General features: G+C 42.8%; 1 protein-coding gene across 2 annotated transcripts; it reads left to right on the top strand.

Annotated features, from left to right (window-relative positions):
* Positions 1 to 10,868: 10,868 nt before the first annotated feature.
* LOC120998046 lies at positions 10,869 to 17,326 on the top strand. Of its 2 annotated transcripts, XM_040428504.1 has the most exons (3): positions 10,869 to 11,034; positions 15,051 to 16,059; positions 16,117 to 17,326. In XM_040428504.1, the coding sequence occupies exons 2-3, from the start codon at positions 15,131 to 15,133 to the stop codon at positions 17,042 to 17,044; spliced, it is 1,857 nt and encodes a 618-aa protein (XP_040284438.1). In that variant the 5' UTR covers positions 10,869 to 11,034; positions 15,051 to 15,130; the 3' UTR covers positions 17,045 to 17,326. The 2 variants fall into 2 exon arrangements, with proteins under 2 accessions (XP_040284438.1, XP_040284437.1); XM_040428503.1 differs by having other exon boundaries at positions 10,870 to 11,034; positions 15,051 to 17,326.
* Positions 17,327 to 26,377: the final 9,051 nt, after the last annotated feature.

Here is a 26,377-nt window from a genome sequence, read left to right as displayed (position 1 = left end):
AATCAAATTTTTCAACCCATGGAGGTCTGGATTTGGAGTCACACTCAAAATTAAAGTGGAAAAACACACTACAGGCTGATCCAACTTTGATGTAATGTCCTTAAAACAAGTCAAAATGAGGCTCAGTAGTGTGTGTGGCCTCCACGTGCCTGTATGACCTCCCTACAACGCCTGTGCATGCTCCTGATGAGGTAGCGGACGGTCTCCGGAGGGATCTCCTCCCAGACCTGGACTAAAGCATCTGCCAACTCCTGGACAGTCTGTGGTGCAGTCTGTTGGTGGATAGAGCGAGACATGATGTCCCAGATGTGCTCAATTGGATTCAGGTCTGGGGAATGGGCGGGCCAGTCCATAGCATCAATGCCTTCGTCTTGAAGGAACTGCTGACACACTTCAGCCACATGAGGTCTAGCATTGTCTTGCATTAGGAAGAACCCAGGGCCAACCACACCAGCATATGGTCTCACAAGGGGTCTGAGGATCTCATCTCGGTACCTAATGGCAGTCAGGCTACCTCTAGCGAGCACATGGAGGGCTGTGCGGCCCTCCAAAGAAATGCTATCCCACACCATTACTGACCCTATGCCAAACCGGTCATGCTGGAGGATGTTGCAGGCAGCAGAACGTTCTCCACGGCGTCTCAAGACTCTGTCACGTCTGTCACATGTGCTCAGTGTGAACCTGCTTTCATCTGTGAAGAGCACAGGGCGCCAGTGGCGAATTTGCCAATCTTGGTGTTCTCTGGCAAATGCCAAACGTCCTGCACGGTGTTGGGCTGTAAGCACAACCCCCACCTGTGGACGTCGGGCCCTCATATCACCCTCATGGAGTCTGTTTCTGACCGTTTGAGCAGACACATGCACATTTGTGGCCTGCTGGAGGTCATTTTGCAGGGCTCCGGCAGTGCTCCTCCTGTTCCTCCTTGCACAGAGGCGGAGGTAGCGGTCCTGCTGCTGGGTTGTTGCCCTCCTACGGCCTCCTCCATGTCTCCTGATGTAATGGCCTGTCTCCTGGTAGCGCCTCCATGCTCTGGACACTAGGCTGACAGACACAGCAAACCTTCTTGCCATAGCTCGCATTGATGTGCCATCCTGGATAAGCTGCACTACCTGAGCCACTTGTGTGGGTTGTAGACTCCGTCTCATGCTACCACTAGAGTGAAAGCACCGCCAGCATTCAAAAGTGACCAAAACATCAGCCAGGAAGCATAGGAACTGAGAAGTGGTCTGTGGTTACCACCTGCAGAACCACTCATTTATTGGGGGGTGTCTTGCTAATTGCCTATAATTTCCACCTGTTGTCTATCCCATTTGCACAACAGCATGTGAAATTGATTGTCACTCAGTGTTGCTTCCTAAGTGGACAGTTTGATTTCACAGAAGTGTGATTGACTTGGAGTTACATTGTGTTGTTTAAGCGTTCCCTTTATTTTTTTTGAGCAGTGTATATCCAATTGCCCCATTAGGCAGTCCCTTAACAGCGCCTGCGACGATAGACCTGGTGCTTTTAAAGGGAGTCTTTCACGCCGATTCACCGTATTAACCTAATAACAGACTTATGTCCACGGCATCCCCCCTATTAAAACTGTGCTTACCGTATGTTGCTTGCTATCATCGTTCTGCCGAAAAACACTTTTAATCCATATGCAAATTAGGCTGTGAAGGTGCCCAGTGGCGGCATTACAACGGCCGGTGCCCAGGCCCCTGGGTCATTTTCATACGAATCCACTACCCCTCCGCCGCGTCTGCCCGCCCTTGGTCTCTGCTCTAACCTCCCTCCTCCCGTTCGTAATCCCGAGCATTCGCCGATGACCGCGATATCGGCGCGTGCGCATTGAATGACCACAGTCTGGCCGGGGCATCACAGTTTACCATGCGCCGGCCCTGGCCTAACTTACGTTCTTGCCGTGATTCGCTGTGATCACGGCAAGAACGTAAGTTGGGCCGGCGCATGCGCACGGTAAACTGTGATGCCCCGGCCAGACTGTGGTCATTCAATGGTGGTCATATCGGATCGGCTTTACAGCATTACTAACAGCTGAAGTGTCAGACTGCAACTTAAAAAAACAAGCCAAAAGTAAGTGTTCAGTTTTGGTGCCTGTTCACACCACACAAAGTCCACAGTGCAAAAAGCCTTCACCTGGTCAGCAGATGATTTTCACCCACAGTCTACAGCAGGCTTTAGAGGCCTGTTTCCCCAGCCTGCGGCTCTCACAAATAGATGGCCTCAGTGTCTCAAACCACAGATTCCTCAGCTCCTCTGTCATGGAGGATAATCCACACCAGCTGAACGTGCTGGCTGGGTTTTTATATCCCAGCCCAAAACCCGGACTGGAACCGTGGTCCGTGGGGAACAGCCACCCACCCTGCTCTTTGGCTGCTCCCAATAAGAACCGGCTCGGATCAGCTTTACAGCCATACTAACAGCTGAAGTGTCAGACTGCAACTTAAAACTGACAGAAACCTCGGTGACACGTATCTTCCGTCAATGACGGCCCCTTGTTCCTTCTTACACTGGGCAATTATCTCCAGAATCCCCTCCCAGTTTGCACCCAGCGCAGAGCATTCCCAGAACATGTGCATCAAAGAAGCACCCTCTGCTCCACAGCTCCAATTTGAGTCAGCTTGAAGAGCTATTTTCTAAAGAAATTAAGGAGTTTTGTACACTCTATGTAATAAAAGTGATTGGGGCATTCTCTGACCAACTAGGAGTTAGGGCTAAGATAGTGTCCCATTGCTCCTGAGAGATAAGACCCACGTCTTGTTCCCATCTATCCTTAACTGGCAAGGGCTCTTGCGGGGTGTTCTGAATAAGGAGATGTCTATTCACTAGTGATATGAAACCTTTAGCATAGGACCTGTTGTATAATATGAGGAGATTCTGTTATTTCTAGACCCTCTTTCAACTGTGTCTGAAATGGATGTCTCAATTGTAGGAACTGATAGAATACCGTATGAGGGAGGCTGAATTTGTGCAAACGATTAAATAACCCTGCCTGTTTGAATCAGATGAAGAAAGAGAATACCCCTCTCTTCCCAGGGGGAGAAGCCATATAGTCAAAAAAAATTCTGGTAACTTAAGGTTACCACAAAAGGGGGTGGTGTCTAAATACCCCCTGATACCTAACAAATCATTTTATGTATTAGTGAGATGGAGGGATAGCCCCCCAGAGAGAGATTGTGGCCTTCCCAGCTCTGCCATAGCAATAGGGGCCTTCTGTTTCACAATGGCCGAGGGGCCTAAATTCGAGTGCTGCCCCCCACCCCTTGAGGTGCTGCAACTGTGCGGCTATAAAGTAAAGCTATGGATTGGGAAGAGAGAGGCCTCCATCCTCTTTCCCTCCTTGAAGGGTTTCAAGCCATATCTTGAGTTGCTGCTTTTTCCAAATCAAATAGTGGAATACACTCTGCTGCAACGGTCAAAATCAGTGATGGCACTGATCTAAGCCGTTTAACCCCTTAGATGCCGCGTTCAGTAGCCACCCGTGGCATCCATGGGGTTAATAGAGGGAGAGGGCTTCCTCTCTCCCCCATCGGGCCACCACGCTGCGATGGCAGTTGCTTGATGGTTACCATGTCAACCAGATGCCTTACAAAGGCAACCAGGCTTGCCATGTATCTAAGTCTGATCAGACCCTGAGGGTCTGATCAGGCTTAGTGTCAGTGGGCCCCTTTCACACGAGCGAGTTTTCCATGCATAACGTGAACGCATAGCACCCGCACTGAATGCTGACCCATTCATTTCAATGTGTCTGTGTACATGAGCAGTTTTTTTCACGCATCAGTTCTGCGTTGCGTGAAAAACGCAGCATGTTCTATATTCTGCGTTTTTAACGCAGCCCTGGCCCCATAGAAGTGAATGGGGCTTCAGTGAAAAATGCATTGCATCTGCAAGTAAGTGCGGATGAAATGCGTTTTTCACTAATGGTTGCTAGGAGATGTTGTTTGTAAACATTCAGTTTTTTATCACGCGCGTGAAATATGCATCAAAATGTATTGCACCCACGCGGAAAAAACTTAACAGCTGAACGCAATCGCAGACAAAACTGACTGAACTTGCCTGCAAAATGGGGCGAGAACGCATTCAGAGCCAATCCGTCACTCTCGTGTGAAAGAGGCCTAATCCTGACAATACAGTGCATTGCAATAGATTACTATTGCAAATGCATTGTATCAGTGGGACTGAACAGTGTAAAAAAAAAAGTAAGAAAAAAATAAATTAAATTGCCTTTTCCTATATCCGTTCATTTCTAAGTGATTAAAAAATAATGACCTGATCTATAAAAGGATGAATGTACTAATCCTGCTTGGTGAATGATTTAAAAATAATAAATAAAAACAATGGCGGAATTGCTGTTTTCACCTCACCTCCCAAAAAATTTTTATAAAATGTTATTAAAAAGTCATATGTATACCAAAATGTAACCAATAAAGACTACATGTACTACATAATTTACCGTATTTTTCACTTTATAGGACGCATCTGATGATAATACGCACCCCAGGTCTTAGAGTAGGAAAATAAGAAAAAAATATTTTTCATCAGACGTCATATCAGACCTCCAAATCAGGACCTCACATCAGAGCCCCATATCATGAACTCCGTTCAGACCCCGATATCAGGACCTCACATCAGACCCCCATATCAGGACCTCACATCAGACTCCTATCAGAAATCCATGCCAGACCCTCAGCAGACCTCAGATCATACTTTCATGTCAGACCCCCATCATACTTTTAAAATAAAAAACTTCACTTACCTCTCCTGGTCCGGCACTCCTCTCAAGGTCATCTGACTGCGTGCAGCGCTGGGTCATAGTGCTCGCACTGCGTCGTTATGCTTACGCAGACTGGACCTGCAGTGCAGCGTGGCCCCAGGGAAGAAGACAAGGGAGGGTGAGTACAGGAAGCGCTCACACAGCGCTTCACTCCCCACTCCCCGCACCTAATCCATACTAGTGAGTGCTTCCATAATGGAAGCGTTCACTAGTATTTGCCTTAGGCCTCATGCACACAGCTGTGTTCCGCGGCTGAGAGCAGTCCGTGGTAACCCGGCCGGGATTCCTGCTGATAGCAGGAGCGCACGGCGTCATTGGTTGCTATGACGCCGTGCGCTTCATGCCACCGCTGCTGTACAGTAATACACTCATATAGTGTATAGTAAAAAAAGTGGTCAAAAAGACAAATGTACTCCAAAATGATACCAATAAAAACTGCAGTCCGTTCTACATTAGTGAAAAAATTTACAAAAATTTGGATGTTAGTATATGGCAATGCCAAATATGATTTATTTTTAGTACAAAGTGATTTTATGCTAAAAAAAAGTAGCAAAACATAAATAAACTATATAAATTTGGTACCACCATAACTGTACCAACCCACAGAATAAAACTATCATACCATATATACCGCATGAGGAACCCCTTAAAAAATACAAATAAAAACACTGAAAGAATTTTAATTTTTGCCTACCTCACCTGCTAAATAATGGTATCAAAAAACGATCAAACATCAATTTTACTCCAAACTGATACAAAAGAAAATAAATACAGCTTGTCCTGCAACAAACAAATCCTCACACAGCTCAGTCAAAACATTATGGCCTCTTAAACAAATTTCAGCAAATTCCATGTTAGAAAATCCTGATGCCGCTCCTTCCCTTCTGAACGCTGCCGTGCCCCCAAACAGCAGTTTAAGACGACATATGGGAAGTTGCTGTATTCAGGAAAAAATACATTAAGAATAGTAGGGTACATTATCTCCTGCTGCGCCTTGTGAAAATAAAAAGTTTGGGGCTAAAGTGACATTTTATTGGAACTTAAATGTAATTTTTCATTTTCACAGACAAGTGTTTCTAAATTCTATAAAGCATTCACTTCACCCCTTGATCTGTAGTTTCGAAAATGGGGTCACTTTTTGGGGTTTTCTTTCTAGGGTTACCTCAGGGTTTCTTCAAATGTCAAAAGAAAAATACGTGTAAGGTTTGGTCTATAGTGTTACTGACCTTCTAAGTTAACAATTACACAAAAAAAGTGCCTAATCCCCACAAACATAAATGATAAAGATCAATAAAATTTCTATATAATATTTTAAAAAAATTGACTGTCTCAGGCGTCTTAAGCTTAACCTGTTTGACAGCCCCCCAGTGAAGTGAGTAGTATTTTTTTCCACAGTGCGTGGTTATTCAAGATTTCGTGTGCTTTCCTTAAATGACCTTGGCCGGGGGGGGTACTGTCTCAGGTGTTTTGAATATATACCTGTTTGACAGCCCCCCAGTGAAGTGAGTAGCAACTTTTAAAGTATGGGTGGCTTTACAATCCTAATTCGCCATCCATGACGCTAATGATTTAAAAAAATATTATATAGAAATTTTATTGATCTTTATCATTTATGTTTGTGGGGATTAGGCGCTTTTTTGGGTAATTGTTAACTTAACACTAGTAACACTATAGACCAAACCTTACACGTATTTTTCTTTTGACGATTCAAGCGTTTAGCCTGGTGCTAACGCTATTTCTTAGCAGCCTCCCCTATTGCTGTTGTTTGTATTTATTTTCTTCTATATATTAATAATTCACTAATAGTCCCATTACCGTTGGCGCCTTGTGAGTGGGATATTCCTTGTCCAAAGGTTACCCTAACCTCCTTTTTTTGTTTTGTTTTTACTTCCACTCTCTTCAAATGTGACATGGCACCTGAGAACCATTACAGCAAAATCTGCCCTCCAAAAACAATATTGCGCTCCTTTACTTCTGAGCCCTGCTATGTGCCCATGAAAAGAGATTTATGACCACATATGGGGTGTTTATGTAAACTGCAGAATCAGGGTAATAACTATTGAGGTTTGTTTTGCTGTTACCCCTTGCTGTGCTACAGGAAAATTGATTTCAATAGAAAATCTGCACAAAAAAAGAAATGTTTAAATTTCATATCCATTTTGCATTAATTCTTGTGGAAGACCTAAAGGGTTAGCAAAATTAGTAAAATCAGTTTTGAATAGATTGAGGGGTGTAGTTTGTAAAATGCAGTCAATTTTGGATGGTTTTTATTATGTAAGCCCCCTGAAGTCAGTTCAAAACTGAATTGGTCCTTAAAAACAGTTTTTAAACTTTTTCTTGAAAATTTCACAAAAATTGCTTCCAAAATTCTAACATCATGGAAAAAATTAAAATAAATTAACAAAATGATGCCAACATAGAGTAGACATATGGAGAATGTTAATTAATAACTATTTTGCGAGGAATCACTATTTGTCTTAAAATCTGAAAAGTTCTAATTTAGAAAATTGCTAACGTTTCCAAATTTTCTGCAAATTTTGGAATTTATTTTTTGACATAAAGTTAAAACAGATCAACTTAAATCGGCATTTTGTCCAAACTGGCTTTTGCTTAAAGGGGTTAAACAATAACCATAAAATCCTGCAGATTTCACACTTGCTGCTAAGCTTAATGATTGGCACCACTTCTTGGTCTGTACAGGTCACTTTACTGCAGTCACCTGCTTATCTATATACAGAGGTGATATAATTACAGACAGGATTAGAATGACAGATAACACAAGATCCACCATTCACAACGCTAATCTATTCTTTCCTACAATGACCTCTGCACAGGTCACAGAGCATGCCTAGAAAACTCTCCTATAGAAGTCAGGTCCTCTCCTGACCATTGTGTCTTTGGACCATGCTGCTGCTGTAAAGCAATTTTCTTAATGCTGTGTAAATGCTGTTAAGAAAATGTCAGCCAAGATGAGAGCCCCCCATGATCATGATTAGAAAATACAATAAAAAAATAAAAAAACTACAATCAGAAAATAAAGAGATTAGAAATAAAGGATATGTAAGATATGTGTTACTATCTGGTTTTTAACTGGCAGAAAACATTTTTGGTGGCACATTTTCTATAAGCACATGGCTGCTGAGGCCAGTGATTGGCTCCAGCAGTCACGGGACCAAACCAGTTATGATCCTACAGAGACCTAAATTAGCTGAGAAGGGAGCCGCAGTGCTGGAACATCTGCATTATCAACCCTCTGGGGTTGAAAGGGTTAAGGGAGTTACCCTAAATCTGCCCATCCAAACGAGATAAAAGTTGCCCATTTCTGCTAACCATTTGACAATTTTATGTGAAAGATGCTCCTCTGCCAGGAATAACTTTCTGAAGTCTTAAAAGTAATCTGTCCCCTCACAATGCAGTGTAAGGCTGGCTTCACATCACATTTTTGGCACACATTTAAAGTATACGTTTGGCTAAAAAAGTTACAAAAGCATAGCACACCACCCTTTTTCAGTCCGATATATACATATTTTTTACAATGGAGCCCTATGATGACAGATGCCACTATATGACATCTATCAGAGGCATCCATTTAACATGCACATTTGTATACATGAGGTGAACTCAATGAGGTGAACGTGTGCCGGCCGTGCCTATATTGCGGCCCGCATCAACTCGCCAAGAGCTAAAGTGGTAGCTAAAACCCCAGCATCTACTACCTGGCATCTCACTATGGATGCCTCCTTCTTCGGTCCAGAAGATGTGGTATAAAAAGAAAGGATTGTCATCCAACCTGCAAGATCTCAGGGCTGTCAGACTAGGCTTAGCTCACTTCCATTCTTAAACTCGCAACTACCAAATGCTGGTTCATTCAAGATAATTTACCAAATGGTTTATACTGTATCAGATAAAAGGCTGCAAGGAGCTTTATCCAGAAGAGTGCAGCCTCAACTCTACAATCTTCTCTCGGTTAGTGAAGAAGTGGGAAAAAAAACAACATTGGATGCTGTGGCAATAGAGAGGTAATACTGAGACATCCAACTTTGCTCTCTGTATTGCTTTCACCGTAGTCTAACGTCAGGCGGTCTATTGATCAGCTGGTAGGAGAAGCTGATGTGTATATATATATCCACATAGGCTCCATTAGTGTAGAGAGTGCTCAGGAAGAGTCTGGAGGAGCAGACAGAAGGCTTAGCCTTTTTTCCATGATGGCCTTGCATCGTCTGGTTCCTGCTTCTGTGGTCACTGTTCAAAGACAGTTACTGAAGTCTAAAAGGCATTCTTTCTTCTAAAAGGAGTGTCTTCTTCATCCAAACAAGTTGCCTCTCATAGTGTGGTAGCTGGCAAGCGCAACCTGTTATATCTAGGATTTTCACTAATAACATATAGTAAAAATTCCACGGCACTGCCATAGGTCGTAGTTAAAAAATGTGTTCTTTAATCACCAACGCGACGTTTCAGTCCTCACACTGGGACTTTTTTCAAGCAGTGATACATACAAATGGTGCTGAGTACATATATATAGGTAAAATACATAATTGCTAATTGCATGTAATTATCATAAACATTCATACAGAACATGATTTAAACAAAATATATGCATATATAATATTTTCAATCAGTGCGATATTGTGATACATAATCTCCATAAAAATTCATAACAATCAGTCATGATTAAGAACGCGTTTGTTCGAAACGCCTAGACGATCACTTGGAACACTGAGGTGATGCTGTCACTGTATGGATCTGTACTATATTGAATAAAGGAACCCACAATATTTTCAACTTCGATGCTGCATTAATCTTTTCATTACTACAAGTTCACGGTCTTACCAAGGTGTCCGTGCATCAGGGAAGTCGATTCAAGGGATAGAGGCAGCAGGTGAGCTGGACATTGTCCACAGGTTGTCTATAGTGCTAGCTACACTGACTGAACATCAGTTTAAAACATTGGAGGATTCTTCTCTCAGGTTCGTCATTTTCAAGATTGTATTGATGGTTGTCATCACTAGTGTTGAACGAACTTGTGTTTAAGTTCGGTGTACAAGGTTCGGGTTTGGGCTATCTAAGAATTCCGTTATGGATTCCGCTACCAAGGACCATAACTGGAATCCATAATGGAATTCTTAGATAACCCGAACATTGTACGCCGAACTTGAAAACACAAGTTCGCTCATCCCTAGTCATCACCTCTGCAAGGCGTATTGGTAAACTACAGGATTAGTCATACAAGGGGCCTTATTTGAGAGATCTGAGATCCACAAGGTCAAGAACAGGGGGAATGACACTGTCTTGATATCAGAGGGGCTGCTTTAACATATATCCAAAGGGCAGATACTTTCAGAAAATTTCAGGCCCTGTTTTTTGACAATAAGGGCCAGAGAGCAAGTAATGCCACTAGTTCGGTAGATATAGGGATCTATTAATAATTGCTACCAGTGTCACGCTACCTGATCAACTGCCATCTTCTAGACCTGTGATGACCAACCTCCAGCACTCCAGCTGTGGTAAAACTACAACTCCCAAGATGTACTCAGAACTCCATAGAAATGAATGGTGCATGCTGGGACTCGTAGTTTTACCACAGCTGGAGTGCTGGAGGTTAGCCATCACTGTCTAGAGTACTGTACTGGGGCACATATCACTGGAACAAATCTGCAACACTGCCATATTCACTCCATAAGCCTCTATGTACCTTAGAATATTTGTAGCCTTCTGTCCCAGCCACTTGAACTTTGTTTTGTAGGTCCCATTTGTAACTGTGCAGCTGTAGGACCTTCATAAAAATAAGAATTTATTTACCTGAAATTTTCATTTCCTGTAGTTTGTAGGCAGCACAACTTTTCCTCCCTTTAATAAATTCAATATTGCTTTATAAAAATACATTGGCTCTGAATACCAAGCTTGTATAGTGCAGGATTTAGTTTTTTTTCAAAGAAGGAGGGGGGGGGGGGGGGGGTGTATTCACAACTTCTCCAGCCCATAAAGTATAAGCATACATGATAACTGTGAGGATTTGACTGTGATAGATTATTAACTCACCACTAGGGGTGGAGAGAACATGAAGTCACAGAAAGGAAATCGAAACTAAGCACAACCAGGAGAACCGGAGTAAGCACAGGATTGTATTCTGGTTATATCCAGAGCAGTAAACATTCAGAGAACTACGCAGTAATCGAGAGGAATCTGCAGAAGTAAGAAATACTGAAACTGCGGACAGAATAATTACTATGCAATGGAATAAACAGAGAAACAGAAAGGTAAGGCTGGATTTACAGATATACACAGAGTCCTCCTCCACCTAAATATACAGAATTATACCCATAAATACAGATTCACCCTGCACATAAATATCAGATTATATACATACAGATTCCTCCTCCACCTAAATATACAGAATTATACCCATAAATACAGATTCACCCTGCACATAAATATACAGATTATATACATACAGATTTCCCTTCCAACTATATAGACAGATTATATACATAATACAGAATCACCCTGCACATAAATATACAGATTATATACATACAGATTCCTCCTCCACCTAAATATACAGAATTATACCCATAAATACAGATTATATACATACAGATTCCTCCTCCACCTAAATATACAATTACAGTATATACATACATACATACTTCTCCTCCACCTAAATATACAGATATGCATGCACCTACAGATTCCCTCTCATATAAATACATAGGGGGACATCTGCGGTTGTTTTTGTGTCATTTATAAATCTGTCTTTCCTTTGTGCACCTTCCACAAAATTATGAAATGGTGCACCTTAATAATATATCTGGTGTGAGTGCAATTTGGTATTCACCTATATGTGTAAAAATACATCGGGGGGTTGCCTGGCGTAGGTTGTGACTTTTTTGTTGTTGCAACTTTTGCATAAATCACATATAGTAAATGAGCCATAATACAGCTCTAATCTCATTTTTATCTCTTAAAGGGAACCTGTCACCGGGATTTTGTGTATAGAGCTGAGAACATGGGTTACAAGATGGCCGCTAGCACATCCGCAATACCCAGTCCCCATAGCTCTGTGTGCTTTTATTGTGTAAAAAAAACGATTGGATACATATGCAAATGAACATAAGAGTCATATCTTGCTTGTGTGACCAGAGAAGAGTCATATTTTCAAGCTCTGACTCATCTCAGGTTCATTTGCATATGTATCAAATCGTTTTTTTTACACAATAAAAGCACACAGAGCTATGGGGACTGGGTATTGCGGATGTGCTAGCGGCCATCTTGTAACCCATGTCCTCAGCTCTATACCCAAAATCTTGGTGACAGGTTCTCTTTAAACATAAACCACTCTGAAAAGTGGTGAGGATCACGAAATGTGACAAAAATGTACCAGATGTCACAGAAAACGGCACAGTTGCCATGACTTGAGACTTTTTTAAGCTACGTACAAAGCAGACATATCTGCTTTCATTAATGTCTCCCATAGATTATATAAATGCATCCAGATTCCTCATCCAAATAAATGTCCAGACATACAGATTGCCCCTCTATTAAATGGATATGACTGTGTTTTATTATCAGGTGGATTGTCTGAGGTATATATATATATATATACAGTACAGACCAAAAGTTTGGACACACCTTCTCATTCAAAGAGTTTTCTTTATTTTCATGACTATGAAGGCATCAAAACTATGAATTAACACATGTGGAATTATGTACATAACAAACAAGTGTGAAACAACTGAAAATATGTCATATTCTAGGTTCTTCAAAGTAGCCACCTTTTGCTTTGATTACTGCTTTGCACACTCTTGGCATTCTCTTGATGAGCTTCAAGAGGTAGTCCCCTGAAATGGTTTTCACTTCACAGGTGTGCCCTGTCAGGTTTAATAAGTCATAAGTGGGATTTCTTGCCTTATAAATGGGGTTGGGACCATCAGTTGCGTTGAGGAGAAGTCAGGTGGATACACAGCTGATAGTCCTACTGAATAGACTGTTAGAATTTGTTTTATGGCAAGAAAAAAGCAGCTAAGTAAAGAAAAACGAGTGGCCATCATTACTTTAAGAAATGGTCAGTCAGTCAGCCGAAAAATTGGGAAAACTTTGAAAGTAAGGGCTATTTGACCATGAAGGAGAGTGATGGGGTGCTGCGCCAGATGACCTGGCCTCCACAGTCACCGGACCTGAACTCCATCGAGATGGTTTGGGGTGAGCTGGACCGCAGAGTGAAGGCAAAAGGGCCAACAAGTGCTAAGCATCTCTGGGAACTCCTTCAAGACTGTTGGAAGACCATTTCAGGTGACTACCTCTTGAAGCTCATCAAGAGAATGCCAAGAGTGTGCAAAGCAGTAATGAAAGCAAAAAGTGGCTACTTTGAAGAACCTAGAATATGACATATTTTCAGTTGTTTCACACTTGTTTGTTATGTATATAATTCCACATGTGTTAATTCATAGTTTTGATGCCTTCATAGTCATGAAAATAAAGAAAACTCTTTGAATGAGAAGGTGTGTCCAAACTTTTGGTCTGTACTGTATATATATATAATTAGTTCCCATAGTAGCACTGATATTTCCCGATAGTGGGTTTTAAACTATCTAGTAATAATGATCATGATTAATGATGGTTAGGAAAAGTAATTACTGATAAAATTAGGAAAGTTGATGTTACTAAGGCCTGTTTCACATCTGCGTTTATGCAGATCCGGCAGGTTGTTCCGCCTGGGAACAGCCTGCCGGATCCGTCACTGCCGGGCCCTGCCAGTATTCCATCTGGTCCCATTCATTATAACAGGGACTGGCAGAGATCCAGACGCAACCCAGCAAACATGCCGAGAAGCAGCTGGCTGGGTTGTGCCCAGATCTCCGCCGGTCCCCATTATAGTGAAAGGGGCTGGATGGAATCCCGGCAGTGACAGATGCAGCAGGCTGTTCCCGTCCAAAACAACCTGCCGGGTCTGCATAAATGCAGATGTGAATCAGGTGTAATGCAGTGGGGCTTCACAGAATCCATGGACGTCTTTTAAAAAATCATGCTCTGACCAATCGGTGGGAGTATATACTAGCATATTTAATCTTTCACTCCAGCTGGCCATAGTCCCTGAATATTTAAAGGCTACTACTATCCTTTCCGGTGCCCAAGAAACAGGGTGTCGAGTGCTTGAATGACTATAGACCAGTGCCCTTGATGACATTTATTATGAAATCTTTTAGGAGACTTGTCCTGTCCCATATCAAGGCCAGTAATCTGGTTAGATTGGATAGTTACCAGTTTGCATGTAAGAGCAATAGATCAACGGAGGATGCAATTACTTTATTCTGTCCTGTCTCATCTAGAAAAAACCAAATACATATGCCAGGATGTTATTTATTGATTTTACTTCTGCTTTTAATACTATGATACCCCAGAAGTTAGGTGAGAATTTTGCTTTAGTGACTAGTCTTTGTTTATGGATTTATAACTTCCTTACAAACAGACCACAGAAAGTTAGGGTGTCCTTAGTCCTGTTCACTCATGACTTTTATTTTTTTTCAATATTAAAACACAAGAAAAAACGATACAGATATGGTATTGTTGTAATTGTACTGTCTCAGAGAATGGAGGTAACAGGTCGATTTTTACCACATAGGGAATGCTGTAAAAACAAAACCCATAAAATTGTGATGAAATTGTTTTTTTTGGGGGGTTTTTTCTACCCCATTTGGATTTTTCCAGCTTCCCATAACATTGTAAAATGGTGCCATTAAAAAGTACAATTTGTTCCGTAAAAACAAGCCCTCATATGGCTATATGAACGGAAAAATAAAAGTTATGGCTCGGGGAAGGCAGGGAGAAAAAATGAAAATGGAAAATCGCCCAGTGCTCTAAGGGTTATTCATAATTATATAATCATATGGCAGTAGGGAAATGGTTAATAAATTTGTCTCATCTTTAAACCTGACACTTTAATCTAGAGATGCTACTTCAGTTTTTTATGCCAGCCCCCTACCTGAGTAAGACTACACCTTTTTTGTGAATTTAAAGAGCCACAGTTGATAAATCTGTCATAACTAGTCACACTTCTCCACCCAGCTAATTTTTTTTGCTCAAATGGTGTAAATTATGACCCCCCCCCCCCTCCTAAAACTATAGGATTTGGAACACTGAAACATGTATGGTTTTAGTAATGTACATATTCTGTATATCTGTGGAGTTTGGCAATCTTGTTATATCTTGGTGATGTTTTTGAGTAAACTATGAGATAAGACTTTGACAAATATCTCTAATCTTGTTTCATGCCCAGGTTGTTCTTCAGTCCCTACCAGACTTTTAAGAGTGTTGTATCTATAATAAGCTAGCCATTCCAGCGCTCACATCATCGTCATGCATCAACCAACAGCTCCAAAAATTCCAATTTTGAATAAATCCTGCCTATTTGTGCATACACCATCAGAACCACAAAACCCAAGTAGAAGATATCTACAATGCCCAGCAACAGGACATCTCTATTGTACGTCAACAGGAAGCTTATACCAGAAGACGATTATTCCGCTGTATGTCAACATTTCTCCTTTATTAAGTATCAATTCTGGTTTACTTCCCAGCAATCCCACATCATGCACAATAAAGTCATCTTCGGTATGTACAAATAATATAAATCAACAAGATAATGGTGCTTCAACAAGTACTGAGAACAACACAAGTCCCAAAGCTAAAGACGTCAAACAACCTATTCAGGGGAATAACGCTTCGATGAGCAACACAGTTCCTAGTGTTAAAAATGCTGATCAACAAGTGCAAGGTACAAGTGCTCCTAAAACACATAGGAATAAAGCCTCCAAGAGCAAGGTGGACACAACTACTCAAGTCAATTCACCAGTACAAGGTGCAAGCAGTTTTTCTGTGTGCAGCCAGAGTTATTCTGATCTAACCACAAAGAAAAAACTGAAGAAATGTAGCAGAAAAACAAAGAAAAGTAATTCTTCTGCGGGCAGTCAGAGTAATCCTGATCCAACCACAGAGAAAGAAATGGAACACAGCACAAAAACAAATAAAAGTAATTCTTACTTCAGTCAGAGTAATTCTGATCCAACCACAGAGAAAGCAATGAAACACAACACAAAAACAAATAAAAGTAATTCTTACTTCAGTCAGAGTAATTCTGATCTAACCACAGAGAAAGCAATGAAACACAACACAAAAACAAATAAAAGTAATTCTTACTTCAGTCAGAGTAATTCTGATCTAACCACAGAGAAAGCAATGAAACACAACACAAAAACAAATAAAAGTAATTCTTACTTCAGTCAGAGTTATTCTTATCCAAACACAAAGAAAGAAAAGAAACGCAGAAGGAAAAAAAAGAAAAGTAATTCTTCTGCGGGCGGTCAGAGTAATTCTAATCCAACCACAAAGAAAGAAAAGAAACGCAGCAGAAAAACAAAGAAAAGTAATTCTTCTGCAGGTGGTCAGAGTTATTCTGATGCAAAAAAAGAAAAAAAAGGTAAGCTTGGACCAGTTTATCAAGGTTTCAAAATTTCTTATAGATGGCTTCGACCCTTCAACCGCAGACCATATCCTTACCGTGATAGGCAAAAATCTTTGTTGAGCAGCAAGTATAAAAATTGCATAATGGCTTCCTCTGTACATGAGATTATTCACAGTCGGTTTGCTAAAAATACAGATGAGCATATGCCTGTATCACAGGTAAGAGCTATGCTGAGCTCAGGAGACAGAAAAGTCAAGATGAGAAATGAGTTGATCCAGCGTATGGAGGAGGAAGCCATTCATAAGTACAAGAAGATGAACTTGGAAGAACACAAACAGAGGCTACATGTAAAAGAATATGATGTGGTCCACCATCCAGAGAAGTATTGGCTGGTGAGTTATGGGCGATGGGTCATAAACCGGAAGGATAAAGAGACCTGGCCCCTAATGGTGAAGTGCTTACACAAGTATCCTGACAGTACACTGCGGCAGACCTGCAAACATCGCTCCTTCTGCTTGAAGTGGAATGGGACATATTACACCCTGCGAACGGACCATGCCTACTACACTCAAATTCAGTGTCATATGGCTGTTACTGACACTCCATATGCAGAGCTAATTGTCCATACACACAAGGAGACCACTTTTCTGCCTGTATATTTTGACAGTGATTTTTGGAAACAGACAGAGGTGACACTGGAAACATTCTTCACTAGTAACATTCAACCTTACTTGAAAAAAATCAGTCAAATCAAGTCAAAAAATGTTACATTGGACAGTGACATGAGCAATGTCATTATAGAAGAATAACCTAACTATAAATACAGTATATGAGGGTACTGACCAAAACATGCTGTGGTTTCATCTACCCAAGACTGCCAACAGCAATATCAGGGACCCATATAGGCCCCCATGGCCCTTTTCACATTTATAGCCATATCAGCCATAAGTTTTTTTTCTTACATCAGACCATTTTGCCATACACATTAGGCCTTATGCACACGACCGTTGTGTGTTTTGCGGTCCACAAATCGCGGATCCGCAAAACACGGATGGCGTCCGTGTGCATTCCGCAATTTGCGGAACGGCACGGACAGCTATTACTATAACTGCCTATTGTTGTCCGCTAAACGCGGACAAGAATAAAACAGGTTATTTATTTTTTTGCGGACCACGAAACGGAGCAACGGATGCGGACAGTACACGGAGTGCTGTCTGCATCTTTTGCGGCCCCATTGAAGTGAATAGGTCCGCATCCGAGCCGCCAAAACTGCGGCTCGGATGCGGACCAAAACAACGGCCGTGTGCATGAGGCCTAAGTAAAATTTTAATTTTTATCAACTTTTATTAAGGGTCAAGTGATGGGGCAAAAAACTATTGCACCATTTTATTTATGCTGTTTACCGATCATCATAAGTAACATGTTCACTATATTGTATGGGTTATCATCTTTACCAAAACATGTTTTGTGATATTTAACAGTATGTTAGAAAAATGCATTTATTGTAATGATTTTTGCACGATTTTGTTTAATATAAACTTTGCAGGAAAGTTAACTTTTACCGTAAAAGAAAAGTTGGAAAGTAGCATTGAAACATTAAACAGTAATGCTATTTATTTAATATTATGCATGTGAAGAAAACAGAATTAGCTTTTTTTTAGGCACAGAAAATCCTATCTTTATAAAAGTGAGGTTCTATAATGTAGTGGTAGACTTGTCATTAATAAGGTGTGGGAATTTAATTTCCAACAGAGACCTGTATAATAATTTCTTTAGTATAGGTTATGGCAGAAAAAAGCAACATTTACTTTACTGCTTTTCTTCTATGGTAAGAGAAAAGCAATAGTTACTGCAGGGATGGGATTCAAATTTTTAACAACAGGTTCCCTACTCAACGGCGGACACGCGGCGTCACGACACATGTTTACTTATACATACACCATATATATGCAACACACATACACATAAATACACCATATACCGTATTTTTCGCCCTATAAGACGCACCGGCCCATAAGACACACCTAGGTTTTTGGGGAGGAAAATAAGAAAAAAAATCTTTTTAACCAAAAGGTGTGCTTTTGGTGGGTTTGGAACTAATGGTGGTCTGTGGATGGCACTATTATGGGGGATCTGTGAAGGACACTGTTATGGGGGGATCTGTGGATGATGGACACAGTTATGGGGGGGATCTGTGGATGACGGACACTGTTATGGGGGGATCTGTGGATGACGGACACTGTTATAGGGGGATCTGTGGATGACGGACACTGTTATGGGGGGATCTGTGGATGACGGACACTGTTATGGGGGGGATCTGTGGATGACGGACACTGTAACGGGGGGATCTGTGGATGACGGACACTGTTACAGGGGAGATCTGTGGATGACGGACACTGTTACAGGGGGATCTGTGGATGACGGACACTGTTACAGGGGGGATCTGTGGATGACGGACACTGTTACAGGGGGGATCTGTGGATGACGGACACTGTTACAGGGGGGATCTGTGGATGACGGACACTGTTACAGGGAGGATCTGTGGCTGGCACTGTTACAGGGGGGATCTGTGGCTAGCACTGTTACAGGGGGGATCTGTGGCTGGCATTGTTACAGGGGGGATCTGTGGATGGCACTGTTACAGGGGGAATCTGTGGCTGGCACTGTTATATGTGTGCCATCCACAGACCCCCCACCCCATAACAGTGCCATCCACAGACCCCCCAGCCCATAACAGTGCCATCCACAGACACCCCCCCACCCCTTAACCCGCCACCGCCCCCCCAGTATACAAATATAAAATGTCTTATTCAATTAAAATTTATTACATATGCCCCCTCACTCCTAAATTACTAATAGTATCTTACATCCTATTCCTAATAGGTTCTGTACAATGCCGGCAGGCAGGCCGGGCGGCCGGCGCGTCATTTACTAACGTCACTTGCCTGCGCCGCCTGCTTCTTTTATAAAGTAGGCGGCGCAGGCACGTGACATCAGGGAGTTACGCTGCCGCCCGCCCGGCCTGCCTGCCGGCATTGTACAGAACCTATTAGGAGTAGGATGTAAGGTACTATTAGGAATTTAGGAGTGAGGGGGCATATGTAATACATTTTAATTGAATAAGACATTTTATATTACTATACCGGAGCGGCGGGGCGGGGCTATAGTACACTGACTGCACCGCCCCGCCGCTATTCCCGGTCCCCAGCTCCTCCTCCCAGTCCCTCCCCCGGCCCCCGCTCGCTCGTACATCGCATCCAGCGATGTTAAACTGTCAGCATTCGCCCCATAAGACGCAGGGGCATTTGCCCCCCATTTTTTGGGGGGAAAAAGTGCGTCTTATGGGGCAAAAAATACGGGTACATGGTACACATACATAAATACACTATATATACACTACATATACATACCACCCAACTAAGGAGCTAAACTATCAGTGGCTCACGATGCAATGGAAGTGAACATCTCCAGCTGCCCTGCCACCGCTAGAGCATCGATTCGGGACTCAGTCGGTAACACGGTTCTCCGATTCAGTTGTAATTTTAACAACCAGATCTGGAGAACGTTTAAATGGGTTAGAAACAGATTGGTTAGACACGTTTGAAAAGATCTGCAGAATGGAGGAATTATTGGCGGAGGATGAAGGAACGAGTGAGAGATACCTTAAACGTGGTCCCCCTGGATTCTATTTAAGGGTTCTCAAGCGTATCAAACCTGGTTAGACCAGGTAGATTTCAGAGTGTAAATTCTCTATAGAACATGAAGATACCAAACAGTATACCCCTACACTTCTTTCCTTCCCCTCTTCGTCTATAAGTCTGTTGTTTGTACTTTTACTTCTACATGCTCACCGAATGAGGTTATTCATCTTACCAATAGTGGTTATCTATCTTACCAAATATGCATTTCATGTGAGGTGATGGACTAACTGTATTTGGATATTGTAATTATTGGACAACAACGGAATTTCAAGTCAAGATGTTTTGCTCTATGCTATATTATTGTCTTCAATAAAAGTGATTGAACAATAAATGGGTTAGAAACGGGGTGTTATTTTTGGGGTGTGGCTTTGTTATTTGACACCAATGTTTTGAACATATTTTGAGTTCTGCACTATGTTTTTAAAAGATAAAACTAATATTTTTCCTGTCATTTTCCAAAAATGTTATTAAAGTTTTTAGGAGAAAGGTACAATTACATTTCAAGCAATTGCATTTCAAAATTAGTCCAGGATTACAATCTTACATATGACATAAGTCATCTCAGAAAAAAAGTGTACGCCAATCTGACAATTCAGGTATTTTTGGGCCAAAAGCCAACCAAAATTCTAGAAACCAAATACTAAGATAAAAACAAAAATAAACGACCAACCAAGAATTCGCAAAGTAATAACTTCGGTTTATCGGAACCAATACATTACGGAGCTCCATCTCTGTACAGCAGGGGTACTCAACTGGCGGACCGCGGTCCAAATACGGACCGCGGCCGCCAGTTGTTCGGACCCCGGGCATCCTTCAGAGCGCCCCTCCTCTCCTGCACACTGTACCGTGCAGGAGGAGGAGCTTACCGGCGCACTTCCGCCTGTCCCACAGCGCAGTGAGACAGGGCTTCCTCCACATGTAGCGCTCCTCCTCCTGCACACTCTGGTACGTGCAGGAGGAGGAGCTTACCGGCGCACTTCCTCCTTCCCAGGGGCGCAGTGAGAGACGGCTCCCTCCACATGCAGGCACCAGCGCTTTCATCCGGCACCTGCAGGTGGAGGGAGCTTTCTCCCTCAGTGCGCTCACAGGTCCCTCCTCCCCTGCAGCAGCGGCAGCACGTAAGGGAGCTTCAAGCTCCAAAGGACACTTACCTGCTGCTGGAGAGGGGAGGGACATCACCGCTGCCACCAATGAAATAAATGTCACATTTGGGAAGGAAGGGGGGCGTGGAGAGGGCTACAGAGAGGCGGGAACACGTCACTGACTGCAGGAAACTAAGGACTCCAGTCAGTGTCGTGTTCCCATCTCTCCTGGGCCATCTTCTTTAGGTAACCTGATTAAATAAAGTGATTAAGCCCCATCAAACCATGATAGTTTTGTTCCGCATCCAATTCCCATTATTGGGGCATTGGATGCGGACCCCTTAGTTTCAATGGAGCGGAAAAAGATGCAGACAGCACACAGTGTGCTGTCTGCATCTCTTGTGGCCCCATTGTAATTAAGGGGCCACATCCAATTCCCCAATAATGGGAATTGGATGCGGAACAAAACTATCATATGTCTGTTCTGTGGCTTGGGTTGCCACCCGGCCAGTAGTTCACCAGCAAGGCTGGTATTTTAGTTCCCTTGCCGGTGCCCGAATTTTCCTGTAAGGACTGTTAAGGTACTTTCACACTTGCGGCAGGACAGATCCGACAGGCTGTTCACCGTGTCAGATCCGTCCTGCCGCTATTTCGCCGGACTGCCACTCCCCATTGACTATAGCGGGAGTGGAGCTACAGCGCAGCATGGCAGTGCACGGCGTGAGGCCGCCAGACGAAAAAGTCGGACATGTAGTACTTTTAGTCTGGCGGCCTCTCACCGTGCTGCGCCGTAGCTCTGCCCCCATACCCATTATAGTCGATGGGCACAGAGCAGCGGCACGGCGAAGTAGTGGCAAGATGGATCTGACAGGGTGAGCAGCCTGTCGGATCCGTCCTGCTGCAAGTGTGAAAGTACCCTTACTAATGAGCGCTTCCATCATGGAACGCCCATTAGTACAGCCTTTACCTCCACCGCTACTTGTGCTAGTAAAAAAAAAAAAAAAAATTACGGTACCTCCACCTCCATTTGCTCACGCTGTGGAGAACACTCCCTGCTGACTAGAAGCTCAGGACAGGACCTACAAGACGTCATCACGTTGGAGCACCGGTCCTGAGATTGCAGTCAGCAGCGAATGTTCACCGCAGCCAGGTGAATGCTATTTTTTTTTTTGCAAAAGCAGAGAAGGGGGGCACTAATGAAGGCATTACTCTTACTGGGGGCACTAATGGGGACATTATTCTTACTGGGGGCATTATTCTTACTGGGGCACTAATGTGGCCATTACTAATTCTGTGACTTACCCGGGGTGCTCCACTATAACGTCAGAGCGCCCCACGCGCATGGATCACATGATCGCATGGCATCTTTACTGTTGGCGTTCAGCTCGGACCTTCACCTGACTGCAGACCCAGGTATGTGGACCTTTAATAAAACTAGTTGAGTACCCCTGCTGTACAGTATTAAGTTTTATGCGAATCAACTTCGGATGAAGCATCTGAAGTTGATTCACTCATCCTTAGTAGCTATAGTAATTTTTAGAATGAGGGCAAGTCTAGGCTTCCAATAAGCCCTTAATCAGGCTACTTTCACATCTGCATTTTTAATTCAGGTTTTCAGATCCGGCATTAAACCTAAGTAAAAAAAACTGATCAGTTTCATCCTCATTCATTGTCAATGGGGACAAAACTGATCGGGATGCATCAGTTCAGTTGCGTTTTGGGTCCGGACACAAAACCGCTGCAACCTTACTCCAGGCTAAAAATAGATCTCAGGACTTCTGGAAAGAGCTAAGAAATTGAGATTATATTTCTCATTGGAGGAACGCTCATAACAGACACTGGAAGGAGCAGACCTGATTATAGTTACAAAGAACAATCCTTTGGAGTAAAGTCTGATAATACTATTATCACCACAAAAAACTTTGTCAGGGAGGAATCTGAAGTACAGATCCACTGATGACAAAACTAGGATCTCCCTCTTCTCATGGCAGATGTCATGGCCAAATGGAAATAACCTAGGCTAGGTATGTATGTCGGACCTCATGATCTTAAAACTTTTCGGACTAAAGGCCCTATTACACAGAGTGAATATCGTACAGATTCTCATGTATGTAAGTGAAAATGAATGATAATCGTGTGATGTAATAAGTATGAACGATTCAAAGATGAGCGACAAATCGCTTGTTTCTCATCCAACGTGACCTTTCAGCATGCTAAATAATTATCACTCCTCGTTAAAGGGGTTGTCCGGGTTCAGAGCTGAACCCGGACATAACCTTATTTTCACCCAGACAGCCCCACTGAGGCTAGCATCGGAGCATCTCATGCTCCGATGCGCTCCCTTGCCCTGCGCTAAATCGTGCAGGGCACGGGCTCTTTTGTTTTCAATAACACACTGCCGAGCGTAAACTTCCGTCCAGCAGTGTGTTCGGTGATGTCACCGGCTCTGAGGGGCGGGCTTTAGCTCTGTAAATCCCGCCTATCAGTGTCGGTGACATCACCGGGGTTCCTGGCAGCCCCATGGAGAGCCACCGGATCTCCAAAAAATGCCTTTGCCCTGCACGATTTAGCACAGGGCAAAGGAGAGCCTCGGAGCATGAACTGCTCCGATGCTCAAGTCAGGGGGGCTGCCGGGGTGAAAATGGAGGTATGTCCGGGTTCAGCTCTGAACCCGGACAACCCCTTTAATAGCTCTGTTCGTATAATATCGAGTCGTCTACTTGCTAACAATCTCATATCACCCCCTTGACCAAGCATCCGCCCCCCATTTTTACATGTAATAAAGAATGATTTAAAAGTTAACGAGTAACGACCGCAAGTAAGAACGATTATCAGTGTTTATAATAAGCAAAATTTTTGTCGCTAACTAATCGCTACATCTTTGATCGTTTATCATGATCTGTATGACATTTGCTGGTTATGGTTATCGGTGGTTTACAGCTATCCAAAATAGATTCACTTGATCCTTTAAGTGGAGGTCTTTATGACTATGTCTGAGAAGCCACTAGGTTGCTATAGTGGCTATCCAGTTGAGTCTCTAGGCAGAGCTGAGTGCCCTAGACACACATAATTCGCACTGGGGGAATCTTCAGATATACCATTGATCCGCTCAGAATGCATCAGTTTGTCTCCGATCAGTCACCATTTGGCTCTGGAGGCTCCGTCCTCGCACACAATGTAAGTCAATGGGGAAGGATCCGTTTTCTCTGACACAGTAGAAAACTGATCCGACCCCTATTGACTTTCAGTGGAGTTCATGACGGATCAGTCTTGGCTATGTTACAGATAATAAAAAGAAAAAAAGAAAAGAGAATTAACATCGCTTCTCAGCGCAATAATTAGTGTACGGCCCCCTATACTGCATGCTATATAACAGGCAGTAGTATACTTTTTGATCAAAAGGCATAAGCCCACTCACCACGCCAAGGTTGCCTCTTGGAGTGGGACCTACTCTAAATATGGTGCGGCACTGCCTGGCGACACCCGGCGCCACAGCTCTGCACCAACAGGTGGCGGGACCCAGCCGCCAAACAGCACCCCTGCTGCCTGGCAATGCCACCCTGGCACCGGGTCCCACCAACCCACCAGCGCAGCGCCACAGCAACAACAGCCGCCACCCAGCACCACACCGTGTGAACAGTTGTCAAAGCTCACATTATTACCTGCTCTCAGAAACTCAAACTGAGGGCTGGTAGGGCTAGCCGACTGCCTTAATGAATACTTCTGTTCAGTTTTTACAAAAGAAAAAGGAGAAGGACCTCCACTAGAAAGAATGACTATTAAATCGTTTGATGCATGTATCTTTACAGAGGAAGATGTTCTAAGTTTGCTGTCTAAGGTGAAGACAGATAAGTCACAGGGGCCTGATGAGATACACCCAAAATTATTAAAAGAGCTTAGTGGTGAGCTGGCAAAACCGTTAACAGATTTATTTAACCAATCATTAGTAACAGGAGTCGTCCCGGAAGATTGGAAATTGGCAAATGTCGTGCCCATTCACAAGAAAGGTAGTAGGGAGGAATCGAGCAACTATAGACCAGTGAGTCTGACATCAATAGTAGGCAAATTAATGGAAACCCTATTAAAGGATAGGATTGTGGAACATCTAAAATCCCATGGATTGCAAGATGAAAAACAACATGGGTTTACTTCAGGGAGATCATGTCAAACAAATCTTATAGATTTTTTTGACTGGGTGAATAAAATAATAGACGGTGGAGGTGCAGTAGACATCGCATATCTAGATTTTAGTAAGGCTTTTGACACTGTCCCACATAGAAGACTTATCAATAAACTGCAGTCATTGAGCATGGACTCCCATATTGTTGAGTGGATTAGGCAGTGGCTGAGTGACAGACAACAGAGGGTTGTAGTCAATGGAGAACATTCAAAACAAGGTAATGTTACCAGTGGGGTTCCACAGGGATCTGTACTGGGACCGATTTTGTTTAATATCTTCATAAGTGATATTGCAAAAGGCCTCGCTGGTAAGGTTTGTCTTTTTGCTGATGACACAAAGATATGTAACAGGGTTGATGTTCCTGGAGGGAAACGCCAAATGGAAAAGGATTTAGGAAAACTAGAAGAATGGTCAGAACTCTGGAAACTGAAATTTAATGTGGATAAGTGCAAGATAATGCACCTGGGGCGTAAAAACCCAAGGGCAGAATATAGAATATTTGACACAGTCCTGACCTCAGTATCTGAGGAAAGGGATTTAGGAGTAATTATTTCAGAAGACTTAAAGGTGGGAAGACAATGTAATAGAGCAGCACGAAATGCCAGCAGAATGCTTGGATGTATAGGGAGAGGTATAAGCAGTAGAAAGAGTGAAGTGCTTATGCCGCTGTACAGAACACTGGTGAGACCTCACTTGGAGTATTGTGCGCAGTACTGGAGGCCATATCTCCAGAAGGATATAGATACTCTAGAGAGAGTTCAGAGAAGAGCTACTAAACTAGTACATGGATTGCAGGATAAAACTTACCAGGAAAGGTTAAAGGACCTTAATATGTATAGCTTGGAAGAAAGAAGAGACAGAGGGGATATGATAGAAACTTTTAAATACATAAAGGGAATCAACTCGGTAAAGGAAGAGAGCATATTTAAAAGAAGAAAAACTACCACAAGAGGACACAGTTTTAAATTAGAGGGGCAAAGGTTTAAAAGTAATATAAGGAAGTATTACTTTACTGAGAGAGTAGTGGATGCATGGAATAGCCTTCCTGCAGAAGTAGTAGCTGCAAATACAGTGAAGGGGTTTAAGCATGCATGGGATAGGCATAAGGCCATCCTTTATATAAGATAGGGCCAGGGGCCATCCATAGTATTCAGTATATTGGGCAGACTAGATGGGCCA

Source organism: Bufo bufo, chromosome 4 (genome assembly GCF_905171765.1).
Source record: "Bufo bufo chromosome 4, aBufBuf1.1, whole genome shotgun sequence".
Taxonomy (NCBI): Eukaryota; Metazoa; Chordata; class Amphibia; order Anura; family Bufonidae; genus Bufo; species Bufo bufo.
This window is presented reverse-complemented; position numbering and strand designations above follow the sequence as displayed.

Bases quoted from the DNA above. Each gene is read 5' to 3' on its own strand.
- LOC120998046 (XM_040428503.1), top strand. From the start codon at position 15,131: ATGCATCAACCAACAGCTCCAAAAATTCCAATTTTGAATAAATCCTGC.